The sequence below is a fragment of the Apium graveolens genome, chromosome 5, assembly GCF_009905375.1.
Source record: "Apium graveolens cultivar Ventura chromosome 5, ASM990537v1, whole genome shotgun sequence".
Lineage (NCBI taxonomy): Eukaryota > Viridiplantae > Streptophyta > Magnoliopsida > Apiales > Apiaceae > Apium > Apium graveolens.
Window position 1 is genome coordinate 246640864 of NC_133651.1, and position 22104 is coordinate 246662967.

Consider the following 22104-nt stretch of genomic DNA (forward strand, 5'->3'; position numbering starts at 1 on the left):
AGCTTAATAACATCGGTTTTCTGTTTTAAGATTTTTTTGTTGTAATATTTAACATCGGTTTTATTCGATATTACTGATGTCAATGTTCCACTTAAACTAATGTATTAAGTTTTGATAGACATCAGTTTTTTATTTTATAACATTTGTTAAAGTGTTAAATTAACATCATTTTCCATTGTAATGATTTCTGATTACCTGTTTCATTATTGTACATTTTATAAATATAGATGCCAAAAATTTTCCAAACCAATAAACTAACAAAACCAATTACTGCATAATATCAATTGTCTATATATCCAATAACAATATCCAAACATCAGGAACAACACTTTAATCTAATCCAAACATCAAGTACTGCACATATTTATGTAGCATATTGTTTGCAAACATACTGTATCACCAGATTCTGGATCTTTGGCTACATTGGCAGTCAATCCAACAATATAGCTCCCTCGTCCACTTGTGTGAATTCCGCAAGGGGATAGCTTATGTATATAAGTCAGCAACTGTGACTTGTTGGTTCCAGGATCACCAAGAAGCAAGATGTTGATATCTCCTCGAAAGCTAGCCCCAGATTGCAATGTCAATGCACTCCGACCAAAAAGCTGCAATTTGTCAATCAACCAAAACTCAGAGTATGGAATGTATATGACTAAATTATATAGTATTGTGCCAACCGTAAAGAAGAGCAATAAAACAGAAAGTTATATAGGACTGTGCCAAAAATATCTAGGATGGGTATATCGTTCAACTTTACACTAAATTATATAGGACTGTGCCAACTGTAAAGAAATCTATTAGCTAGAAGAACTCACACACAATCCAAAGATGAATCAAGATAACCGAGATCAAGAAAGAAGAAAATTTAAAAATAAAATCAAGTTTGGGAGCGGTACCTTTGTTGATCCAGAATTACAAAGCGGCAAAAGTAAGACTAAGAGGACATACCATTTTGCCAATCTCAGTGTCCGCATACAACATCCAGTCGTCTTCACAATACATATAGTGAAGAGCTCCAGGTCCAGATTCATTATGGTTGACAGGGGTGTGATATGAAGTATAAATTGGTGCCCCTGTTGACTGAGACAATAGTACTTTCTCATACTTTGGATCCACTAAATGAATGGTACCATCCAATGTTTTTTGTTTGCTGCTATTCTTCAAGTGATGCAACTGAGATGCTCTTAAAATAGATATCTTATGTACTATGACATATATATTTTCATACATGTGCTAGACAATAGGAATGAAGACAACCTACTAATCCAAAAATTGCTCCAGATGCACCAACTGTTGGTGCTTTACAGAACTAATAACTCATTGATATACCTAATTCACAGTAACAATTTAATCAGATAATAGTAGAAGTACTACCAATGTAAGAGAAATGATACATAATTTATCTGTGGTTACCTGCAACTGCAGAGGTGACATAAACTGCCATATATCTTCCACGACCACTAAGTTTCTCCACTGTCGGACCAATAGAGTTCAAAAAACAACAATTTATCTGAAAAAAGCAAACTCCTCTTATTACACACACTATAAAATAGTTTCCATATTATAATTGTGTGCACAGATATTTAATTAGACCAGGAGATGTCCGATATTTGCATGCAAAAATGAAGATGCCACAAGTCTCCACAGTTGTCCTCTGTCAATTAGACTATTAATCTGCAAGTATATGCAATTTAAATATAGTTAAGGAATTGCATATCAGACAATAGAAGACTATCTGACCAAATAATAGAAGACTATGTATGTTCAATTTTAATATGACATTATCAATATATGCAAGACCTTAGCACCCCAGAGCATTAGTTTCCCTTGTGTTGCCATCTTAAAGCTATAAAAAGTAAAACTTTTCAAATTATGTTATTCACATCTTGCATATACTATCTACATATGACAATTGATCCAAAACACCTTCTCAATGTATAGCAAATTAGCAATCACGTCCAACAGGTGTATTCAAAATATTAATATTTTTCGATATTGATACAAACAGGGAATTTATCACTCAATTTAATAGAGTATTATTAAGGTGGAAAATAAAGAAAGAGCAGAAGCCATTACCCCGTGTCCTATCCACACAAAAGTTACAGCATGGGTTGGAGGTTCATCATGTTTCCCGTCTTCCACCATTGCAATGAGATGCCAGGTTTCCCAGGCAATCGCTGGTCTGCAAGGAATAAAGTTTACTGTAAAAATGTTGAGATTGCATATTGAAAAAAAGTTAACCAAACTGTTCTTTACTACAACATATTTGAGATTAAATGGTGCTTCCTTTTTCAATACAATAACAATTTCCCTATATTGCTTGGCTAGAATCTAATATAACAAAATAACTGGAGACGTCCAAGTACAAGTGATTACTAGGATACAAGTTGAAGGGTTCACAGTAAACTAAGTACAACCCATATCCATGTTATCCACAAAATAATAGATTTGTAATTTGTTTTAAGTTGAAACATTAAAATATTTACAAAAGAATTTACCCTACTAACACTGACTCACAAATAACCTGCACGTGAAAGCCAAAATTTTACACCTTTGAGAACATTAGTCATTCAAACATTCATTTCCATAAATCTTCTTGACTGATATTTGTCTTTCCATATAAAGAACAGAAAACATGCAAACAATAATTAACACACTTCAATAAATAATATTTAAATGAAGGTAGCTGAAGATCAAGGAATACCTATCAGGTCTGTATGAATGTAACCAGGTTACAAAACTATATGTTGTATGAAGAGAGGTATCTGTCATCCAGTGAAGGTACGCAATGACGCAGGCGAGAGAGAGATCAAAACCAGTGGTACAAGTCACGTAAAGACGGTGATTCTTCTTCAGTAAACGTAATAGAAGACCCACACAAAATGACAATTTCTTTCTCATATCAAATGAATTTACTTCCCTAATAAGAAAAATGAAATGAAAGTGCTCATGATTTAAGAAACTTGAAACCTACACTTATTACCTCAACTAATATGAAAGAAAGCTATAGTGTGGAAAAATATGCATGATTTGGCATACCAATTAACTAAAAACCTATTTAAGCACAATAAGGATACTAGGAAGAAAAACCATGCACTTATGCAGGTGACTGCAATTCTAAGCTAATTCAAAAGTTTAACTAGTTTTAGTCTGATGGATGCAAATATAAAAAAACAATTATATTGACATGACATCGTGCTTCTTGTTAGGACATGAACATGAAACTTATCTATTGCAGCCTTTAGATTCTCTTTTCACTTATTTTTTAACTACTACATTGTTTAGTATATTCTAACTAATCTACCTTGGAAATTTAAGCAATTAACAATAAGAGGGAAGATTTATAGCAAAACACCATACCTCTTTCTCGAGCATTCTTTCTCGGCACATTCTTTGCCTTCTGATGCAGCACCAATAGGAAGTGGAGCATCAAATTCTGAAACAGCACTGCAACAAAACAGTAAAACCAAATTAATCCAGTCTGGTACTCCAAAATTAAACTTAAAAACAGTCAACCAAATTGATCACTAGCTTTAGATACAGAAGATTATCAACTAGAATCAATAAAATGAATATCCATCAAAAACTCCACATATTTTACACAAGTAATCAGACACCGATAAATTAATAAGTGATAAATAACAAAAATAAATAATAAAACAGATTACTTGTTGACAACTTAGATCGGAGACCACAATAAAAGCCATTACCACCATAACATATAAAGCTATCAACTTTAATAACCCCCGTACTTACCACTACTAGCCACTACATACTAGATAAACTATCCTCTGCCTACAATTATAAAAGAAAAAAAACCCACCAGAACAGGTAAAGCTTTCAACTTTAATAACGCTCGAAATTAGTACTAATAGGCCCTAGGAAAAAACATCCTCTACCTCAGATTATAAAAGAAAAAAAAACCACCACATCAACATAATTAGTGACCCAAGAAGCACAAAAAATTAGGGTTTAATTTAAAACCCCAAATTTAAAAGTTAGGGTTTAATATTTACCCAATTCAAGTTTAGACCTCTGAATTAGCTTTAACCTCCGACTTGAGCTTTATATTCCAATTTGAGCTTTAAACTTCGACTTGAACAAACTCTAACGACCTTTGCAGAGAGAGCGAGAAAGAGAGAGAGAGAGAGAGGGAGAGAGAGAGAGAGAGAGGGGGAGAGAGAGCGGTCAAGCAGAGAGAGAGATGAGCACAGTTGAGATGGGTTGTTCTTCGGTCGAGTAAAGAGACAGAGGAGAGAGGATAGGGTTTTGATTTTATGTTTTATATTTGATGTTTTAATAGATGTTGTATGTATACGTATTTTAATTTCTGATTTAATTTTAATCTTATGTGTAAAGTCCAAAGAGGGGAGGGAAGATTTAGGCTTGAAATTTTGCTAAGGTAAAAAAAAGGGGGAATTTTAAAGAGGGAATGAATTATTTGGTTAAGGGGGGGAAACACTTGGAGGGAATGAATAATTTGGTTAAGGGGGGAACGGGGAAGGTGCGTTAATTAATTTTTTTAAAACAGACATATAACATCGGTTGTGCTAAACAACTGATGTTTATAACAACAAAAGACATCGGTTGTCAAAAACCGATGTAGAAAACACCTTTTACATCGGTCAGAAAAGCAACCGATGTCTAAGAGGTGATGTCTATTCTACTTTTTCTAGTAGTGAGAGTTGAATAATATATGACATAAACATGGGATTCTAACTTCATTAAGTACTTCATTCAATAGCCTTTTCATTCTTAACCTTAGAATGTAATGGTGACGACACTAATCAGATAACACGAAATGGATAAACGCCAACTTTCGTTGCACGAATAATATACTACCAAACATCCAAAAAAGAGATAAGCTAAATAGACACCAATTATAATGAGACACAATATATCTATAGAATTTAATAACATAACGATTTAATGCACAAGTTATCTATTGTGATTACATAGGGCAAGTAAGATGGTTGAAATTACCTACGAATCATGCATAACAATAACACATGAACCTATGCTAGCATGGAAAGTTCTAAACCCTTAAATTCACTTTCGCTTCATTAAGAATTAACACACTATCTTATAAGTTCACGACGCTCATAAGACGAATAAGCATAACCAAAACTAGGTTATCATATAATCACCACACACTAAGGCATCAAAATAAATTAACTAAAGAAATCCATAAATAAATCTGCTAGAACCCCACAATAACGATCAGCCCATAATCGGACTCATCATCAACATAGGTTCCGAAGAAAGCATGGTATAACAAATATAGTCTTTATAAATAAATAATAAACAAAGTACGTGATCCAGAGTATTAGGTTCAACAAAACAAGAAATGAGCATCCAAGATTACAACTTAGAACAAAGATTCACAAGAATAAACTAGATCTTCTCCGCCTTCGTTGAATTATGTTATAGGTCTTCTTGTCGTCTTCTCCTTAAGCTCTGTTACGTTTCCTTATGAAAAATGACCTTTATTTATATATATATAGCAGCCCATGTATGGTAGAAGTCCTCCAATCGAAAGCCCAAGAGAATCAGGATTTAAATTTCTGACTCGACGCGACCACGCGCTTGATCAGCGTGGGCGCTGTGTCTCTGTACTTTGGGCGCAGCCGCGATCTTTGAGAGTGCGGGCGCGCTGGCCTCCTCGAGAAAATTCTATTTTCCTTCTTTTCTTGCTACAATGAGTTGGTCTTCGTGAGCTTTATTCCTTAGACACCATCCTAACACCATATTAGCATCAAATCAATGCTAATTCACCTTAATCCGGATTAATGCCTGAAATGCAAAAACACTAGAAATACATTAAAATACCAATAACTTGAGTACGAAAATACCAATTCAAAGCTTATGGAGCGTCATAAAGTGTCATAGATTCCACTCAATAATGGTCTCCAAGAGGGGAATTGAAGTAAATCCTGATAAGATAAAGGCCATTTTGGACATGAGCCTCCGCGGTCTATTAAGGATGTTCAAAAACTCACTAGAAGGGTTGGTGCCTTGGGATGATTTATCTCCAAATCTAGAGACAAGTGCTTGTCATTATTCAAAGCCTTGAAGAAAGTAAAAGGTTTCATATGGACCGAGGAGAGTCAAGAGGCATTTGAAGGACTGAAGAAATACATGGTTCAAGCCCCGTTGTTGGCCAAACCAGTCCTGAATGAAAGTTTATACTTATATTTGGCCATTTTAGAAAATGCCCTGAGCGTTGTATTGGTTAAGGAGGAACTTAAAGTCCATAAACCCATATATTATGTCAGTAAAATTCTGCATGGGGCTGAGTTGAATTATTCGACTATTGAAAAGTTTGCTTTAGCCCTGGGATGGCCTCAAGGAAGTTGTGTCCTTACTTCCAAGCTTATAAGATTGAGGTACTAATGAATCATCCTTTAAGAAACATCATTCACAATCATAAAGCCAGTGGAAGGTTGATTAATTCGGCCATTGATCTGGGAGAATTCGACATAAAGTATAAGCCACGAACGGCGATAAAAGCCCATGCCTTGGCTAACTTCGTGGTTGAATGTACCATCCCCAACCAAGAAGTCGTGGGGAAAGAAGAAACCGTACCTCATGACATGGAGGGAAAAGAAGAAAATGAAGGAGGACAGAACAAGAACAAAGAATTCTGGGTTCTCTATTTTGATAGAGCATCAAAAACAAATTCTTGTGGAGCAGGGCTAATTTTACAAAGCCCCGACTGATTAGCTAGTTGGTGAGGCAATAGCTTATCAAGGCGATGATGAGTAGCTGGTCCGAGAGGATGATCATCCATACTGGGACTGAAACACGGCCTAGACTCCTACGGGAGGCAGCAGTGGGGAATTTTCCACAATGGGAGAAAGCCTGACGGAGCAATGCCGCGTGGAGGTAGAAGGCCCACGGGTCGTGAACTGATGGGTTATTGATTGAATATGCTATAAAGTTAGATTTTCCGACTATAAATAATATAGTTGAGTATGAAGCTCTGATAGTTGGCCTTGCCCTAGCAGGGACTTTGAGAGTCAAAAACTTGAAGGTTTGTGGAGGTTCGAAACTTGTGATATTCCAGGTCAAGGAAGATTTCGAAGCAAGAGATGAAATAATGGCGAAGTGTGTACGCCTGGTGAGAGCTGTGATGACCCAATTTAATGAGTGCCAATCGAGCATATTCCAAAAGAAGAAAACACTTAGGCTGATGCATTGTCCAAGTTCGCTTCGTCAGAGGTAAAAGAAAGTTATGTGAGCGGGTATTTTCATGTTTTGAAAACACGTAACAAAGATGTTGAGCTTGTTGCCCCTATAGGGCTTAGGAAATCATGGATAGATCCCATCAAGGCCCATATCCAAACTAGTTGGCTCCCGACTAATGTGATAAAAGCATAAAAATTGGTTGTACGAGCACTGAGGTACTCTTTGATTGACGGGATTTTATAGAAGAGGTCTTATGTGGTTCCCTACCTGAGATGCCTTAGGCCCAACGAGGCATGTTTGACCCTCGAAGAAGTACACGAAGGAATTTGTGGACAACACTTGAGGGCAGAGCTCTTATGCATAAGATAACCAGGTTAGGCTTCTATTGGCCGGAAATGATGGCTGATGCCAAAGACTATGTAAAGAAGTGTGATTGTTGTCAAAAGCATGCACCAGTTGTCCAACAACCCCCCGAGATGCTGAATTCCATCAACACTCTCATTCCCTTCGCTATGTGAGGAATGGATATTTTCGGGCCTTTCCCCATGGCCACGCCACAAAGGAAGTTTTTAATTATGACTATTGACTACTTTACTAAGTGGATCGAAGCCAAGCCTTTAGCCAAGATTATGACCAAGCAAGTTGCACTATTCCTGTGGGAAAATATCATGTGCAAATATGGAATCCCTCGTATCCTGGTAACTGATAATAGAACATAATTCAATAATGAGGAATTCAGGAAGTATTGTGAAGAGAATGAGATTGAGCTGCAGTTCACTTCCATGGCCCATCCTCATGCCAACGGGCAAGCAGAAGTGATAAATCGAATTATTCTGGATGAATTAAAAAAGAGGATTGAAAAATCCAGGAATAACTGGGTAGAAGAGATACTTCTGATACTCTGGGCTTACAGGACCACCTGTAGAGTCACTACAGGAGCAACACCGTTTATGTTAGCATACGGGGCAGAAGCAGTCGTTCCAGTGAAGATATCACATTCAACTCCGAGAATTCAAGCATATAATGCTGAAGAAATGAGGAAGGAAAAAGGTTAGCCCTGGACTTAATAGATGAAGTGTGGGATAAAGCACATGCGAAGATTGCAGAATATCAGAAAAAAGCTTCCTTTTATTATAACCTAACGGTGAAAGAAAGTTTTTTCACGCAAGGTGATTTGGTCTGTGGAAGCTTCTGGAGTAGGGAAGAGGGGAAAACTTGCCCCATATTGGGAAGGCACATACAAGATTAAGAGCGTTCGGGGAAGAGGATCCTACAAGTTAGAGACTATGGATGGAGATAAAATACCAAGGACTTGGCACGCTCAGAACCTGAAAAATTATTATATATAGTTCCTCGGAAAGGAAGTACTAACCAAGGATTTCGTATTCTAGTTCAATAGGATTTCATATATCAGTTGAATAGGATTTCTGTTTTAGTTCACAATATTTATGTAAGGGATGGACCCCAAAGATTTATGAAATTTGTGAAGTTTTCAATATATAATGTTGAGTTTCTGGAAAACATTATAGATTGAAAATATGCAATCCAAATGCAGATAAATATAAGGACAATAAAGTTCGACAAATTAAGAGACCACAAGTCCTGAGCGTAAATAATATAAGTAACAAAGCCACGCAGGGCCAAAAAACTCTAAGGAGAGGAAGTGTCCTCTACGTCCATATCATCCCCTCCGCTCTCACTCGATGTCTCAGCAGTACCGGTCTTGCTGAAAGAGGAGATGATATCCTCTGTGACAGGCCTAGAAGATTACTCTGGAGCAAGGACCAATTGGGTATGAGGGATATCCTCAGAGACAAATACGCGGGTATGAAACCTCTGTAGTAAATTCTCGTCATCTAGGAAAGGTAGTCCGCCGGGTTAATATCCGGACAGGCATCATTCACAATCCCAAGGGTTGTGTCCCAGTCGGTCCTGAAAAACCAGGGAAAAGCTGAATCATCCCTAACCCGCATGGTCTGAGTGAACTCATCCGTGTCCAAGTAAGCATCGATGACTCTATCTTTCTCAAGTTTAAGCTTCACCAACCTCCGCATTGGCTTCAGAAAGTTCCTCCTCTTTGCGCTTTATCTTCATTCCAGGGCCATATGCTTGGAATTCTGCTTCCTCAAGCCCCTGTCATATTTCTCCGAAGCCTTCTTCCAAGACTCGTCATGTCTCACGGCCGCTTGGAAATGAGCGTTGGTCTGAAATAAGAAAAAACAAGAGATAAGGAAAGACAAGCTTCATGCTTTTTTTAAAAAAATGAGATGTTTAAAATTAGAATGCCAAAAAAACATACTGAGGCAATGGACTGAGCTCCCAAAGCTTCACACGCTCCGGGTCCTGGACGGCCATAATATATGTGAAGTCCTTAGGAGTAATGGAATGATAGGACCAATCCCAAGCATACTTCGTGGAACCAACCACGGTATCTCCACGGCGAAAACCCCATATAGGCTGAAATAAGCCCGTAGGAGTAGGAGCAGGAGTGGCAGGGGTTCAGTACCCCCTGAAGAGGCCTCCACCATGGGCTCTTTATGCTTCATCAGGAAGCTAGGCTCCGTAGCCTTACCACGAGGATCCAATCCTGCAAGTCGGGCCTTCTTCATCCTAGTTCTTTCCTCAACCACCGGGATGACGGAGTTGTTTATCTCCTGGGTCGCTGAAAAAGAAACAAAAACAATGGATAATCTATGTTAATAACGTCTAAGAAAAAGGAAAACAAAGTATAGAATGAGAAATACCCTTTTAAGTGAATGTAGAAATTCCCACGTGGATCAGGGAAAACTCTTCCAACAAAGTTCAACTGGGAGTCCTGTCCCTAATCTTTAATAAGTTCCCTATATATAATATTTTCCTCCTCTGATAGGCGAATGGTTTTGGGGCTTCCATCACTAAATTTTTCCAAAGGAAGACCTAAAAAGGGTGCCCTAATCACCGCTCGCCCATCTTAAACCAACAAAACTATCTCTCCAGTGCTGGTTGTTATCAGGGATGGAGGCACTATTGAAAATTTATGGGCACTTGGGCCTCTGCCTAGTATAAACCCAACCACAAGAGGACCAGGCATTGTTATAGCATTGGAAAATTTTCCTAAAAATGGCTACAGAAATGGGAAAACCATGCCTAAGGCATAAGACCATTAAGGATATGACATTTCTCCAAGCATTGGGTGGAAGTTGCATTAGTTAACTTGTGTAAGTCAGCCAATAATCTAGGAATAAACTCATGAAAATGGAACCCAAAGCCCCATATCAAAGGCATCTACATAGATAAATAGAGTATCTGATTTCCAATGGCATGTTCGATCATTACCGTCAACAGGAATTATTTTAAGGGGATGACGACGTTATAAGTTGTGTTAAGAAGGTTAATACTAGCTACATTATATCATTTGTTACAATAATCAAAATAATCTAAATGAGCTATGGATGGGTAGTCATCTCCATAGAGTTGATCATTTCTATCAAAGACATATAGAAAAATGAATATGAATTTATTTACCTCTCTTTGAAGCTGAGGTGATTTTGGCTGCCCTCTCTGAGCTTCTACCCGCAATTAATGGAAGGTGAAAGAGGAGCTTGATGCTGAGATGGGAAGAAAAGGGGGGAAACCTAGCCCTGAAACTTGGCCGGAGAAGCTTGTTCACCACCGGAGAAACTTTAAGGAGCGGGGAGAAGAGTTGAAAAGGAGAGGATTTAGAAATGGGAAAGTGAAGTGTGAGACTTCACTTCTCCCCTCCAACCTCTTATATTACTCCTAGCCGGTCACTGGGTCGGTAAAAAAGGGGATGCCAACCGTTTGTAGCCGGTAGAAAGCCCATCCGAAAACCTAGGGCCCAAATTCCAGAAGGTTCCAGAGCATTCCTAAGGGATAAAGTAAATAGAAATTAAGTATAAAGTTACAATCTAGGGCATTCCAGAACGTTCGGGATATTCCTAGATATATTTGAATAATTCGAAAGAACCCAGATAAAGAGGCCCATTCTAAAAAGGCCCGGATTGGAAGGCCCAATTTAAAAGGCCAAGATAAATAAAGCTCAAAAAGGACCTTATAGCAAAGGCCCAAATCAATAGGCCCAGTTGGGAGGTTTGAAAGAGATATGTCCTAAGTCCAATCACGTATGAGGATTTAGGAATAACTTTTATGTAATATGTTTTGATTTCATTGATATTAATAAAAGACTTGTTTTGTTTTTATTACGGGCTCTATCTATTTCAGTGTTTAAATAAGATATACCATAGTTTAGAGTAAAGCTTTTTATGGATTATGATGAGATCATAATAATGAGACCTAAAAGATGATAACTCTAAACTTAAATAGTTCCTGGTCATAGGATTACTAACTGGTAATTAATAATCCGCAAAGATTGGTACATACTATGCTTGCTCCCTTCAGGAGGATGTCTGTTCTCATAGGCATTTGTGTGGTGACACTTATCTAGTATGTAGGTGCTTATTAGGGAATTAGTTCACTGAACATGACTCGATAAGTTGAACAACTAATGGAGATTACTCACGTGTCAATAGTTATTCACTGAGTGATAGTTGTACAAGTGTCCTTAGACTTGAGATCGTTAAAGGTATCTTATATATAATGAACTGTGCTTTGGTTTAATCCTTAGTCTCAAGGACATCCATTAGGTTTATTCTGGGCATAGGGATTTGTGTATAGAGATAGTTAACGTCAATAGAGGATCTACCCCTTCCAGTATAGGAAGAGAATATCCTATGTTATTCTTAGTATGCGAGTTCTGGAATCTCTGGCCAGAGTGTATGAAATTAGAAAGGAGTTTCTAATTTGCATTAATATGAACTTTGCATTATGAATAAGAAATCATATGATTAAATTTGATAGGCTTGACACGAGATCCATGCCTTGTATTTATTCGGGATATTATAAGGGTAGAAGGAATTTATTGTACGGTAACTAGTCACTGACAGGTTCTTGATATTCTAAGCAGTGAATTCATATTATCCGGATAGTCGCGATATGTTGAGAAGCATCACTCACGATGTAGAATAAATATAATTAATCAGTTAATTATATTTAGTGAATTTTAGTATTCATGTAAATAATTATTATTATTTATTTCTACTACCGGCATAATATTGAACCTACAGGGTCACACCATAAAAGAATATTTTCTTTGATGAAATAATGAGAGAGAGAATTATTTTCTAAATAGTTAAGAAAAAGAAATAATGATTAAAATAGTTTTAATTATTATTAAAGCATTTTTTGAAGATAAAATGTGGGGGTTAATATATATAAAGATATATTATAAAACCCTAGGAGAGCCCTATAAATAGAATGAGATGGATGGCTCATTAAAAAAATAAACACACAATTTTGGTTTTGTGAAAACCATAGCCTCCATCTTCTTCTTCTCTCTCTCTCTCCCAAAAACTCCATTTTTTATAAAAGCTTAGTTTTATAAAAAGGTTCATCAAAGAGGATCGTTCTTGTTGGATACCGGTAGAGTGCTTCACACACTGAGGAGCAACTGCTAGCACTCTAATTTTATAAAGCTTCGATTCACGAGGTATGGTTTCGATTCCACAGTTTTTCCCTTTTATATGTTTTTCTATATGTGTGGTATATGGTTTTTATGGAATAATTATTATTTCACGCTTCCGCTCATCTGTAAATTCCTTCATTGGTATCAGAGCCAGGTTCTGCATATAGAGATTCATATAAAAAATTTCAGATTTTTTTATGCATGTATGGATTTATTATGATTTTGCAAGTTTATTTGGATTTAATTATGAATTAATTCGAAATAATTTTTGCATGAGATTTTGACTACTGATCTGGGTTCTACAAGTGTTGTAGATCGTCTAGGTATTTTTTTCATAATTTTGTGATGTGTAGATTATTTGTTATTAATTTTTAAAAATTGTTTTAATTAAAATTCATGGAATAATTATGCATGTGAATAATTATGATTAAAATTTGCACAAGGACCCATGGATGATCTGATAATTTTCTGCTACTGCCTGATTCGATAAATCATATTATTTTGATTTATATTAATTTATTAATTAAATGTTAATTAATTTATTAATAATAAAATTAAAATAATAAATTAATAAAGAGTTATTAAGGAAGGGAGTAAAAGAAAAAGGGGGTTACCTTTTTGTTTGTAACAACAGCAAATAGTAACGGCTGGAAGCAGACAGGTCGCAGAAGAAGGAGGAAACAACAGAAAAAAAAAACCCTGCTATCGGCTGTTGCAGGCGCGTGCAGCGCACGCGGGGGGGGGGGGGGGGGGTGTTGCGCATTCCGTGAATGCGTTACACACTGTTGCGCATTTATGGAATGCATTACACACGTAAATGGCTCAACAGTGTTGTAACGCATTACGTGAATGCGTTATAGACCTTGTAACGCATTACTTTAATGCGTTACAGCCCATCTGTCTTTTTAAAATTTGATTTTTGGGAGTTTCGTAACTCCGTTTTGGGCGTGCAATATATCGTTGGATTCGTTTTTCTGAGACGGATCTAATGGAGTGGTCAAATATTTTTTATATAAAAGTTTTGAACTGTTTATATTCCCGAAAGTGTTTTAAAGCATGTTTTAATTGTTTTAATTGCTTTTAAATGCTATAATAAATCCATACATCATTATATCAATGTGTGACATGATATTACTTGCATGTTTACTTGTTTATTTATTTTTATATATGATATATATGCCTGTGTTTACCATGCGATGATAGATTTAGGTGAACTTAAATCAATATAAGGCGTGCTCTAGAAAATCTAGAATAGGAATCGTTTCTTGCCTTGACAATATTATTATGAATACAATCATGAGATTCTTATGTTTATGAAACACGTAATTAAACATGAATTTTCAATTTTGAGAGAAAGGATGATTCTGTCAACAACAGATTTCTATCTGTAAGAAAGGGTTATTAAGTGACGCCTCTTGACAATGCTCCACCCGATCTGGGAATCATCTAATTATTGATTATTGATTTGAAATATTTAATTTAAAAGGAAGAATCTCTTTATAATATGATTATGATTTTAACATAATATAATCCCTTTAAAATTAAATAATATCAAGTAGTAATTGGCCAATGACACAACGGGCTTGTGTCGATCATAGCCTTCCAACATGATAGAAAGTGGTTCTTATTTTTAAATCATTGTCGTTTCGTGCTACAGCCGAGGGTTTTGATTTCGAAATAAGAAATACTTGTCTATTACATAGAGATGTGTACATTGAATTAGAATCTAAAGGTCGTTACGTGCTACAGCCGTGGGCCATTGGAGACTGATTCAATTGTACGAAATGTTGGGTTAGACTTGACTTAGAATATTGAGTTTGTCGTGCTACATCCGTGACTCAATTATTCAAGAGGCTAAAATTATATTAGGGAATAATATAAGATGTAATTGATAAGAGTTGTCTGCCTATTGAACATCACATGACGTTTCGTGCTACAGCCGAGGTTGTGTAATGGAATGCAGGATCCCTATTCCCACTAGCATTATGAATGCCTAATTTTCACTTAAGGGGTTGTATAAATTAGATAAACTAGTGGGAGCCACTTATGAATAAAGACCCGATTCATATAGTGTTTTGAAATGAAATTGAATATTTTCTAAGTGTTGTTATGTGTTTATCATTTACAGATTTACTATATTCGTTATGTCTTCTGCACTATCACTCCGGAGTATACTAGATGCTCACAAGTTGACTGGTCCTAATTTTGCTGACTGGCTTCGAAACTTGAGAATTGTTCTCAGGGTGGAGAAGCTGGAATATGTGCTTGACTCACCTAAGCCTACTGAACCTGCTAACGATGCACATAATGATGAACATGTTGTGTATCGTAAGTGGATAGATGATGCAAATGTTGCTCAATGCATCATGCTAGCTTCCATGAACATTGAGCTACAGAAGCAGTATGAGCATATGGATGCTCACACTATCCTTATGCATCTACAAGAGTTGTATGATGTGGCAGGGAGGACAACTCGATACGAGATATCGAAGGAGCTGTTCGGTTGTAGGATGTCTGAGGGATCATTCGTGAATGACCATGTACTTAAGATGATAAATTTGATTGAACGTCTTGGACAACTTGGTTTTGCCATGGATGGGGAGCTGAGCCAAGACTTGGTCTTGCAATCACTTCCGGGTTCATTTTCGCAGTTTGTTGTGAACTTTCACATGAATAAGTTGGATGTCAGCCTGGCTGAACTCCACAACATGTTGAAGACTGCGGAATCGAATTTTACCCCTAAGAAGGGCTCTGTTCTTCTAATTGGTGAAGGTTCCAATCCTAAGAAAAGGAAGAGGAACCCTTCCAAAAAGAAGAAAGTAGGTGAAGAAAAGCCGGTTCCACCAAAAGCTGAAGACCCCAAGAGCAAAGTTGTTTGCTTTCACTGTAACAAGGTGGGGCACTGGAAGAGGAACTGTAAGGTTTACCTTGTAGAGTTCAAGAAGACATGGGGAGTGAGACTACCGCTTCTGATTCAGGTATGTTCATGATAGAAATGAATATATCATTAAGTCAAATTTCTACTTGGGTATTAGATACCGCCTGTGGTTCTTACATCTGCAATTCGTTGCAGGGACTAAGGAGAAGTAGGACTCGTGAGGAAGAGGAGGTGATTCTACTGATGGGAAATGGAGCAAGAGTTGCTGCTGAAGATGTAGGATCACTTCATTTACATATGCCTACGGGCAAGACTATTGTTTGAAATAATTGTTATTTTGTTTCCACGATTGTAAGGAATATTGTTTCTATTCCTATGTTGGATTTGGATGGTTTTTCATTTTATTATTAAGAATAATGAATGTTCTATCCTTAGAGATAATATTCTTTATTGACGTGGTATTTTAAATAATGGTCTGTATGTATGTGACATAATTTACTTCAGATTGAACAAACTAATAAAAGAAAAGGGATGATGAAAATCTCACTTTCTTTTGGCACTGCAGACTTGGTCATATTAGTGAAAATAGACTGTGGACATTGCATAAGGAAGGGTTACTTGACCCCTTTTGATTTTGAATCATATCCTACATGCGAGTCTTGTCTATTGGGTAAAATGACCAAATCTCCATTTAGTGGACATGGAGAGAGGGCTGCAGATTTGCTAGGATTGGTACACACAGATGTATAAGGACCAATGTCTACACAAGCCATGGGTGGATTTTCATACTTCATTACTTTAATAGATGATAGATCTAGACTCGTATATGTGTTTGATAAAATACAAGTCTGATGCCTTTGAAAAGTTCAAAGAGTATAAGTATGAAGTGGAGAAATAAACCAAAATGGTATTATAACTCTTCGATCAGATCGAGGTGGTGAATACTTGAATGGAGAGTTTCTGGATTATCTCAAAGAAAAGGGTATAGTCTCTCAGTGGACTCCTCCAGATTGGTATCTGAAAGGAGAAATCGAACTTTGTTAGACATGGTTCGGTCCATGATGAGCTATGCGAATCTTCCAGTATTCTTATGGGGTTATGCATTGGAAACCTCAGCATATTTACTGAATAAGGTGCCTTCCAAATCTGTCCCTAAAACTCCATATGAGATATGGAAAGAAAGGAAACCGAGTCTTAAACACGTTAAGATTTGGGGATGCGCAGCTTATGTCAAGAAAGTTGACCCAGATAAACTGGAATCTCGATCCGTAAAATGTAGTTTTGTGGGATATCCTAAAGAGACTTTAGGGTATTACTTTTACACCGATCATAGGGCATTTGTCTCCAGACATGCTACTTTCTTGGAAAAGCAGTTTATCCTTGAAGGAAACAGTGGGAGCAAAATTGAACTTGATGAAGTTCAAGAAGCACAAACTACTATGAATCAAGTGGAAACACCTGTTCAGACTGAACAACCTTCTGTGGAACAACCCATTCGTAGGTCAGGGAGAGTGTCTCGCCAACCTGAGAGGTATTATGGCCTTGTCATTGAGAATGACAATGAGTTGTCAATCATTGATGATGATGACCCTATGACCTATAATGAGGCTATGAGTAGTCTTGACTCAGAGAAATGGCAAAGTGCCATGAAATCCGAAATGGAATCTATGTATACGGTATACAAAAGAAAGATTAGAACAGATGGCCAGGTGGAGACCTTTAAAGCCAGGCTTGTGGCAAAAGGATTCAAACAAAGGCAATAGATTGACTTTGATGAAACCTTTTACCTGTAGCCCTGTTAAAATCAGTTTAGATTTTTCTTGCGATTGCTGCTTACTACGACTATGAGATCTGGAAAATGGTCAGATGGTTTTCTTTTCCCTGTAAGCTGTTGCGAACCATATGTGGTTTAAAGCAAGCTTCTCGTAGATGGAACATCCATTTTGATGAGACAATCAAAGAGTTTGGTTTTATCAAAAAACGTAGATGAACCATGTGTCCACAAAAGGGTTAGTGGGAGCGTGGTAACATTTCTTGTATTGTATTGAAAGAGAGTTGACACACATAACAACATAGCAGACCCACTCACAAAGCCACTTTCTGAAAGTCACTTTGATCGTCATAAAGACAAGATGGGTATTAGATACCAGAGTGATTGGCTTTAGTACAAGTGGGAGATTGAAAGAGATATGTCCTAAGTCCAATCACGTATGAGGATTTAGGAATAACTTTTATGTAATCTGTTTTGATTTCATTGATATTAATAAAAGACTTGTTTTGTTTTTATTACGGGCTCTATCTATTTAAGTGTTTAAATAAGATATACCATAGTTTAGAGTAAAGCTTTTTATGGATTATGATGAGATCATAAAAGTGAGACCTAAAAGATGATAACTCTAAACTTAAATAGTTCCTGGTCATAGGATTACTAACTGGTAATTAATAATCCGCAAAGATTGGTACATACTATGTTTGCTCCCTTCAAGAGGATGTCTGTTCTCATAGGCATTTGTGTGGTAACACTATAGCTAGTATGTAGGTGCTTATTAGGGAATAAGTTCACTGAACATGACTCGATAAGTTGAACAACTAATGGAGATTACTCACGTGTCAATAGTTATTCACTGAGTGATAGTTGTACAAGTGTCCATAGACTTGAGATCGTTAAAGGTATCTTATATATAATGAACTGTGCTTTGGTTTAGTCCTTAGTCTCAAGGACATCCATTAGGTCTATTCTGGGCATAGGGATTTGTGTATAGAGATAGTTAACGTCAATAGAGGATCTACCCCTTCCAGTATAGGAAGAGAATATCCTATGTTATTCTTAGTATGCGAGTTCTGGAATCTCTGTCCAGAGTGTATGAAATTAGAAAGGAGTTTCTAATTTGCATTAATATGAACTTTTCATTATGAATAAGAAATCATATGATTAAATTTGATAGGCTTGACACGAGATCCATGCCTTGTATTTATTCGGGATATTATAAGGGTAGAAGGAATTCATTGTACAGTAACTAGTCACTGACAGGTTCTTGATATTCTAAGCAGTGAATTCATATTATCCGGATAGTCGCGATATGTTGAGAAGCATCACTCACGATGTAGAATAAATATAATTAATCAGTTAATTATTTAGTGAATTTTAGTATTCATGTAAATAATTATTATTATTTATTTCTACTACCGGCATAATATTGAACCTACAGGGTCACACCATAAAAGAATATTTTCTTTGATGAAATAATGAGAGAGAGAATTATATTTTAAATAGTTAAGAAAAAGAAATAATGATTAAAATAGTTTTAATTATTATTAAAGCATTTTATGAAGATAAAATGTGGGGGTTAATATATATAAAGATATATTATAAAACCCTAGGAGAGCCCTATAAATAGAATGAGATGGATGGCTCATTAAAAAAACAAACACACAATTTTGGTTTTGTGAAAACCCTAGCCTCCATCTTCTTCTTCTCTCTCTCTCTCTCTCCCAAAAACTCCATTTTTTATAAAAGCTTAGTTTTATAAAAAGGTTCATCGAAGAGGATCGTTCTTGGTGGATACCGGTAGAGTGCTTCACACACTGAGGAGCAACTGCTAGCACTCCAATTTTATAAAGCTTCGATTCATGAGGTATGGTTTTGATTCCACAGTTTTTCCCTTTTATACTTTTTTTTATATATGTGGTATATGGTTTTTACGGAATAATTGTTATTTCACGCTTCCGCTCATCCGTAAATTCCTTCACAACCTCTGACAGTGCTCAAGTTGATTTAGACAAGATGGAAGTAGCTGATAAAAAGAAACTTATGTGGAAAAATGTCAAACCATCAGATCCAAAGAAAAGTCAATTGTTATCCGATTTCATGACTGTTGGATTTAAAGCCAGAGAAGCAAGAGATAGAGCTGGACTAGGTTCTGATGAAGCTAAGATCAAAACAGGAGTTGAAGTGCTTACAAGAGATCCATTTATGTTGACTGATAGACATCTTGAAGATGTTACACAGAAACACCTTGATAAGGTTATCTCTATTCAAGTGGTACTGGATGTTCATGACAAGCACAATGTCAAGGAAAATCTGATTCTTTTTCTAGAAGATGGAAGGATATATCAAATGTCAGAATCAGATGTGCTAAACAAATCACTGAAAGAACTTCAATTCTTTCATTACCTTTTAGAGGTAAAGTCTGATATTACCAGGAGATGGTCAAATTTCATACTGAAGACCGTCAGAGATAAAGCAAGAATTTCTGGTTCAAGAGTTACAAAATTCATTTCTAATATTGTTGAAGGTGATGGAAGTGAAACTCCAATGAGGAAGGATTCTGCTAAGCTTGAAGTGTTACTGAATGAGAAATGTCTGTGCTACAATGAAGATTCTTCTCATCCAATATAATAAGACTGAATGATGGTTTAGAAAGAAACCATATCTCTGCTTTAAGGACTGCAATCTACCAGACTGGGAGTCAGAATGAAGAGATGAAGCAAGTCAAGACTACAATGGCTCAAGTCCCGAGGAGTAAAGAAGAAAAGATGGTATCAAGCTTTGTCAAGAATCATTTTGGATTCAGATTGACTTAGTGAGATTGATAAAATCTACAAGGAATGTAAGTTGTAGTTAGTTATCTAGTTAAACTCTTATTGCATTTGTACTTAAATATTTTTGACATCATCAAATCTATTAACTTATATATTTTGAATAATTAACAAGTTGGGGGAGATTGTTAGATATATTTGAGATGTCATGTCTAATATGATTTGTGTTTAGTTTTCAGAACTTAACAACAGGACAAATCAGGACTTACTGAAATTAAGACTTACTGGAAGTCAGAACTTAATATCAGAACTTAAGGTCATATCAGAACTTAAGTGCGGGAAGACTTTAAGTTAAGGAAGGAAGCTGATTTGCAGGAGAAGATCGAGACGAAAATAAAAGAAGATGTGCATGGAAAGAGTTAGAAGACTGGAAAACTTGTAGAAGATATATGGTTGATATATTTTAGGAGACAGAATTGTATTCCATATCAATTAGAATATATCTTGTAACTGTGTAGTATATAAACACAGAATTAGGATTTACACTATATGTGTTATCATTATCGAGAAGATTATACATTGTAACCTAGCAGCTCTTAGTGATATTTGTTCATCACTGAGAGAGAACAGCAGTTCATATTATAAAAAAGTTTATTCAATGTACTTAATCTTTGTTACATACTAGTGTTAACTCGATTTGATTGTATAAATACTGTATTCAACCCCCTTCTACAGTGTTGTGTGACCTAACACTATCATCTTGTAATAGTCCCCAGAAGTAGCAATTTCTTTGTTCACCAGTGATACAAAGTTGTTCTTTTCATATACAAATCCAGATTGAGACATGATTTTGACTACTGGTGTCATTGTTGTGATTTGAGAGCGGTTACAGAGAAAGGGGTTTTGTTTTAATTTGGAGATGAAGGGAGTAAAATGCTTTGAGAAGGAATAAAGAAAAATGAAAAATGAAAGGGGGCTTTTATACTTTCTCAAAAATAAACAAGAAAAAATTATAAAGTACAATAAAGTACCCAATAAAATATGCCTAAAATAGTCATTTAGAATTAGAATAAATTGTAGAAATTCTAGAGGCTATCCATCGAAATATACTTACAGACTGTAAGTAAATTTGACGGATAGGAAATAGAATTAACAGCTATTATTAAAGCAATTCGATGGATCAAGATTAAACAGATATTTGTTGAGGTAGAAAGTACTCAGAATAATATTTGATTTTTCAACAGAGAATAAAATTCAACGGATATTCATTTTCGACGGATAATGAACATCCGTCGAGATGTAAATTACGACTTAGCCAAAATTTCATCTTTATGGGAAAAATCAAATTTGATTATGGCTACATTTCAAATCGCTTAGACATCAAAGAAATTTAAGTATAATTAAGCATACCTAACTCACTTACCAACCTAGTAAAGGTGGACTCATCAAGTGGCTTGGTAAAGATGTCTGCAAGTTGCTTCTCACTTGGAACAAAATGAAGTTCCACTATACAATTCATGACATGTTCTCGGATGAAGTGGTACTTGATGTCAATGTGCTTAGTCCTTGAATACTGCACATGATGTTCAGTAATAACAATGGCACTTGTGTTGTCACAGAAGATTGGGATCTTGTCTACATGTAGACCATAGTCCAATAATTGATTCCTCATCCATAAAATATATGCACAATAATTACCAGCAGCAATATATTCAACATCAACTGTAGATATAGAGACTGAATTTTATTTCTTACTAAATCAAGATACTAGCTTGTCTCCTAGAAATTGACAGGTTCTTTTTTTACTTTTTCTAACAATTTTATAACTTATATAATATGCATCTAAATAACCAATTAGATCAAAGCCAGAATCTCTAGGATACCAAATGCCAAGTTTTGGTGTTCCTTTGAGATATCTGATACAAATTTTCATATTACAACATATTCCTAACATGGGGTATTTCAACTCTTCAATATC

General features: G+C 36.1%; 1 protein-coding gene and 1 pseudogene across 1 annotated transcript; one reads left to right on the forward strand and one right to left on the reverse strand.

The window, feature by feature from the left end:
- Nucleotides 1-255: 255 nt before the first annotated feature.
- Nucleotides 256-4252, reverse strand: LOC141661685 (phosphoglucan phosphatase LSF1, chloroplastic-like). Its single transcript, XM_074468691.1, has 7 exons — nucleotides 4017-4252; nucleotides 3361-3447; nucleotides 2705-2920; nucleotides 2077-2182; nucleotides 1594-1674; nucleotides 1414-1510; nucleotides 256-1329 (listed from the first exon to the last, which is right to left on the reverse strand). Exons 3-7 carry the CDS (start codon nucleotides 2899-2901, stop codon nucleotides 1310-1312), a joined length of 501 nt encoding a protein of 166 aa, XP_074324792.1. The 5' UTR covers nucleotides 2902-2920; nucleotides 3361-3447; nucleotides 4017-4252; the 3' UTR covers nucleotides 256-1309.
- Nucleotides 4253-6580: 2328 nt separating this feature from the next.
- On the forward strand, nucleotides 6581-6875 carry LOC141663042 (18S ribosomal RNA; annotated as a pseudogene).
- The last annotated feature ends 15229 nt before the right edge of the window (nucleotides 6876-22104 follow it).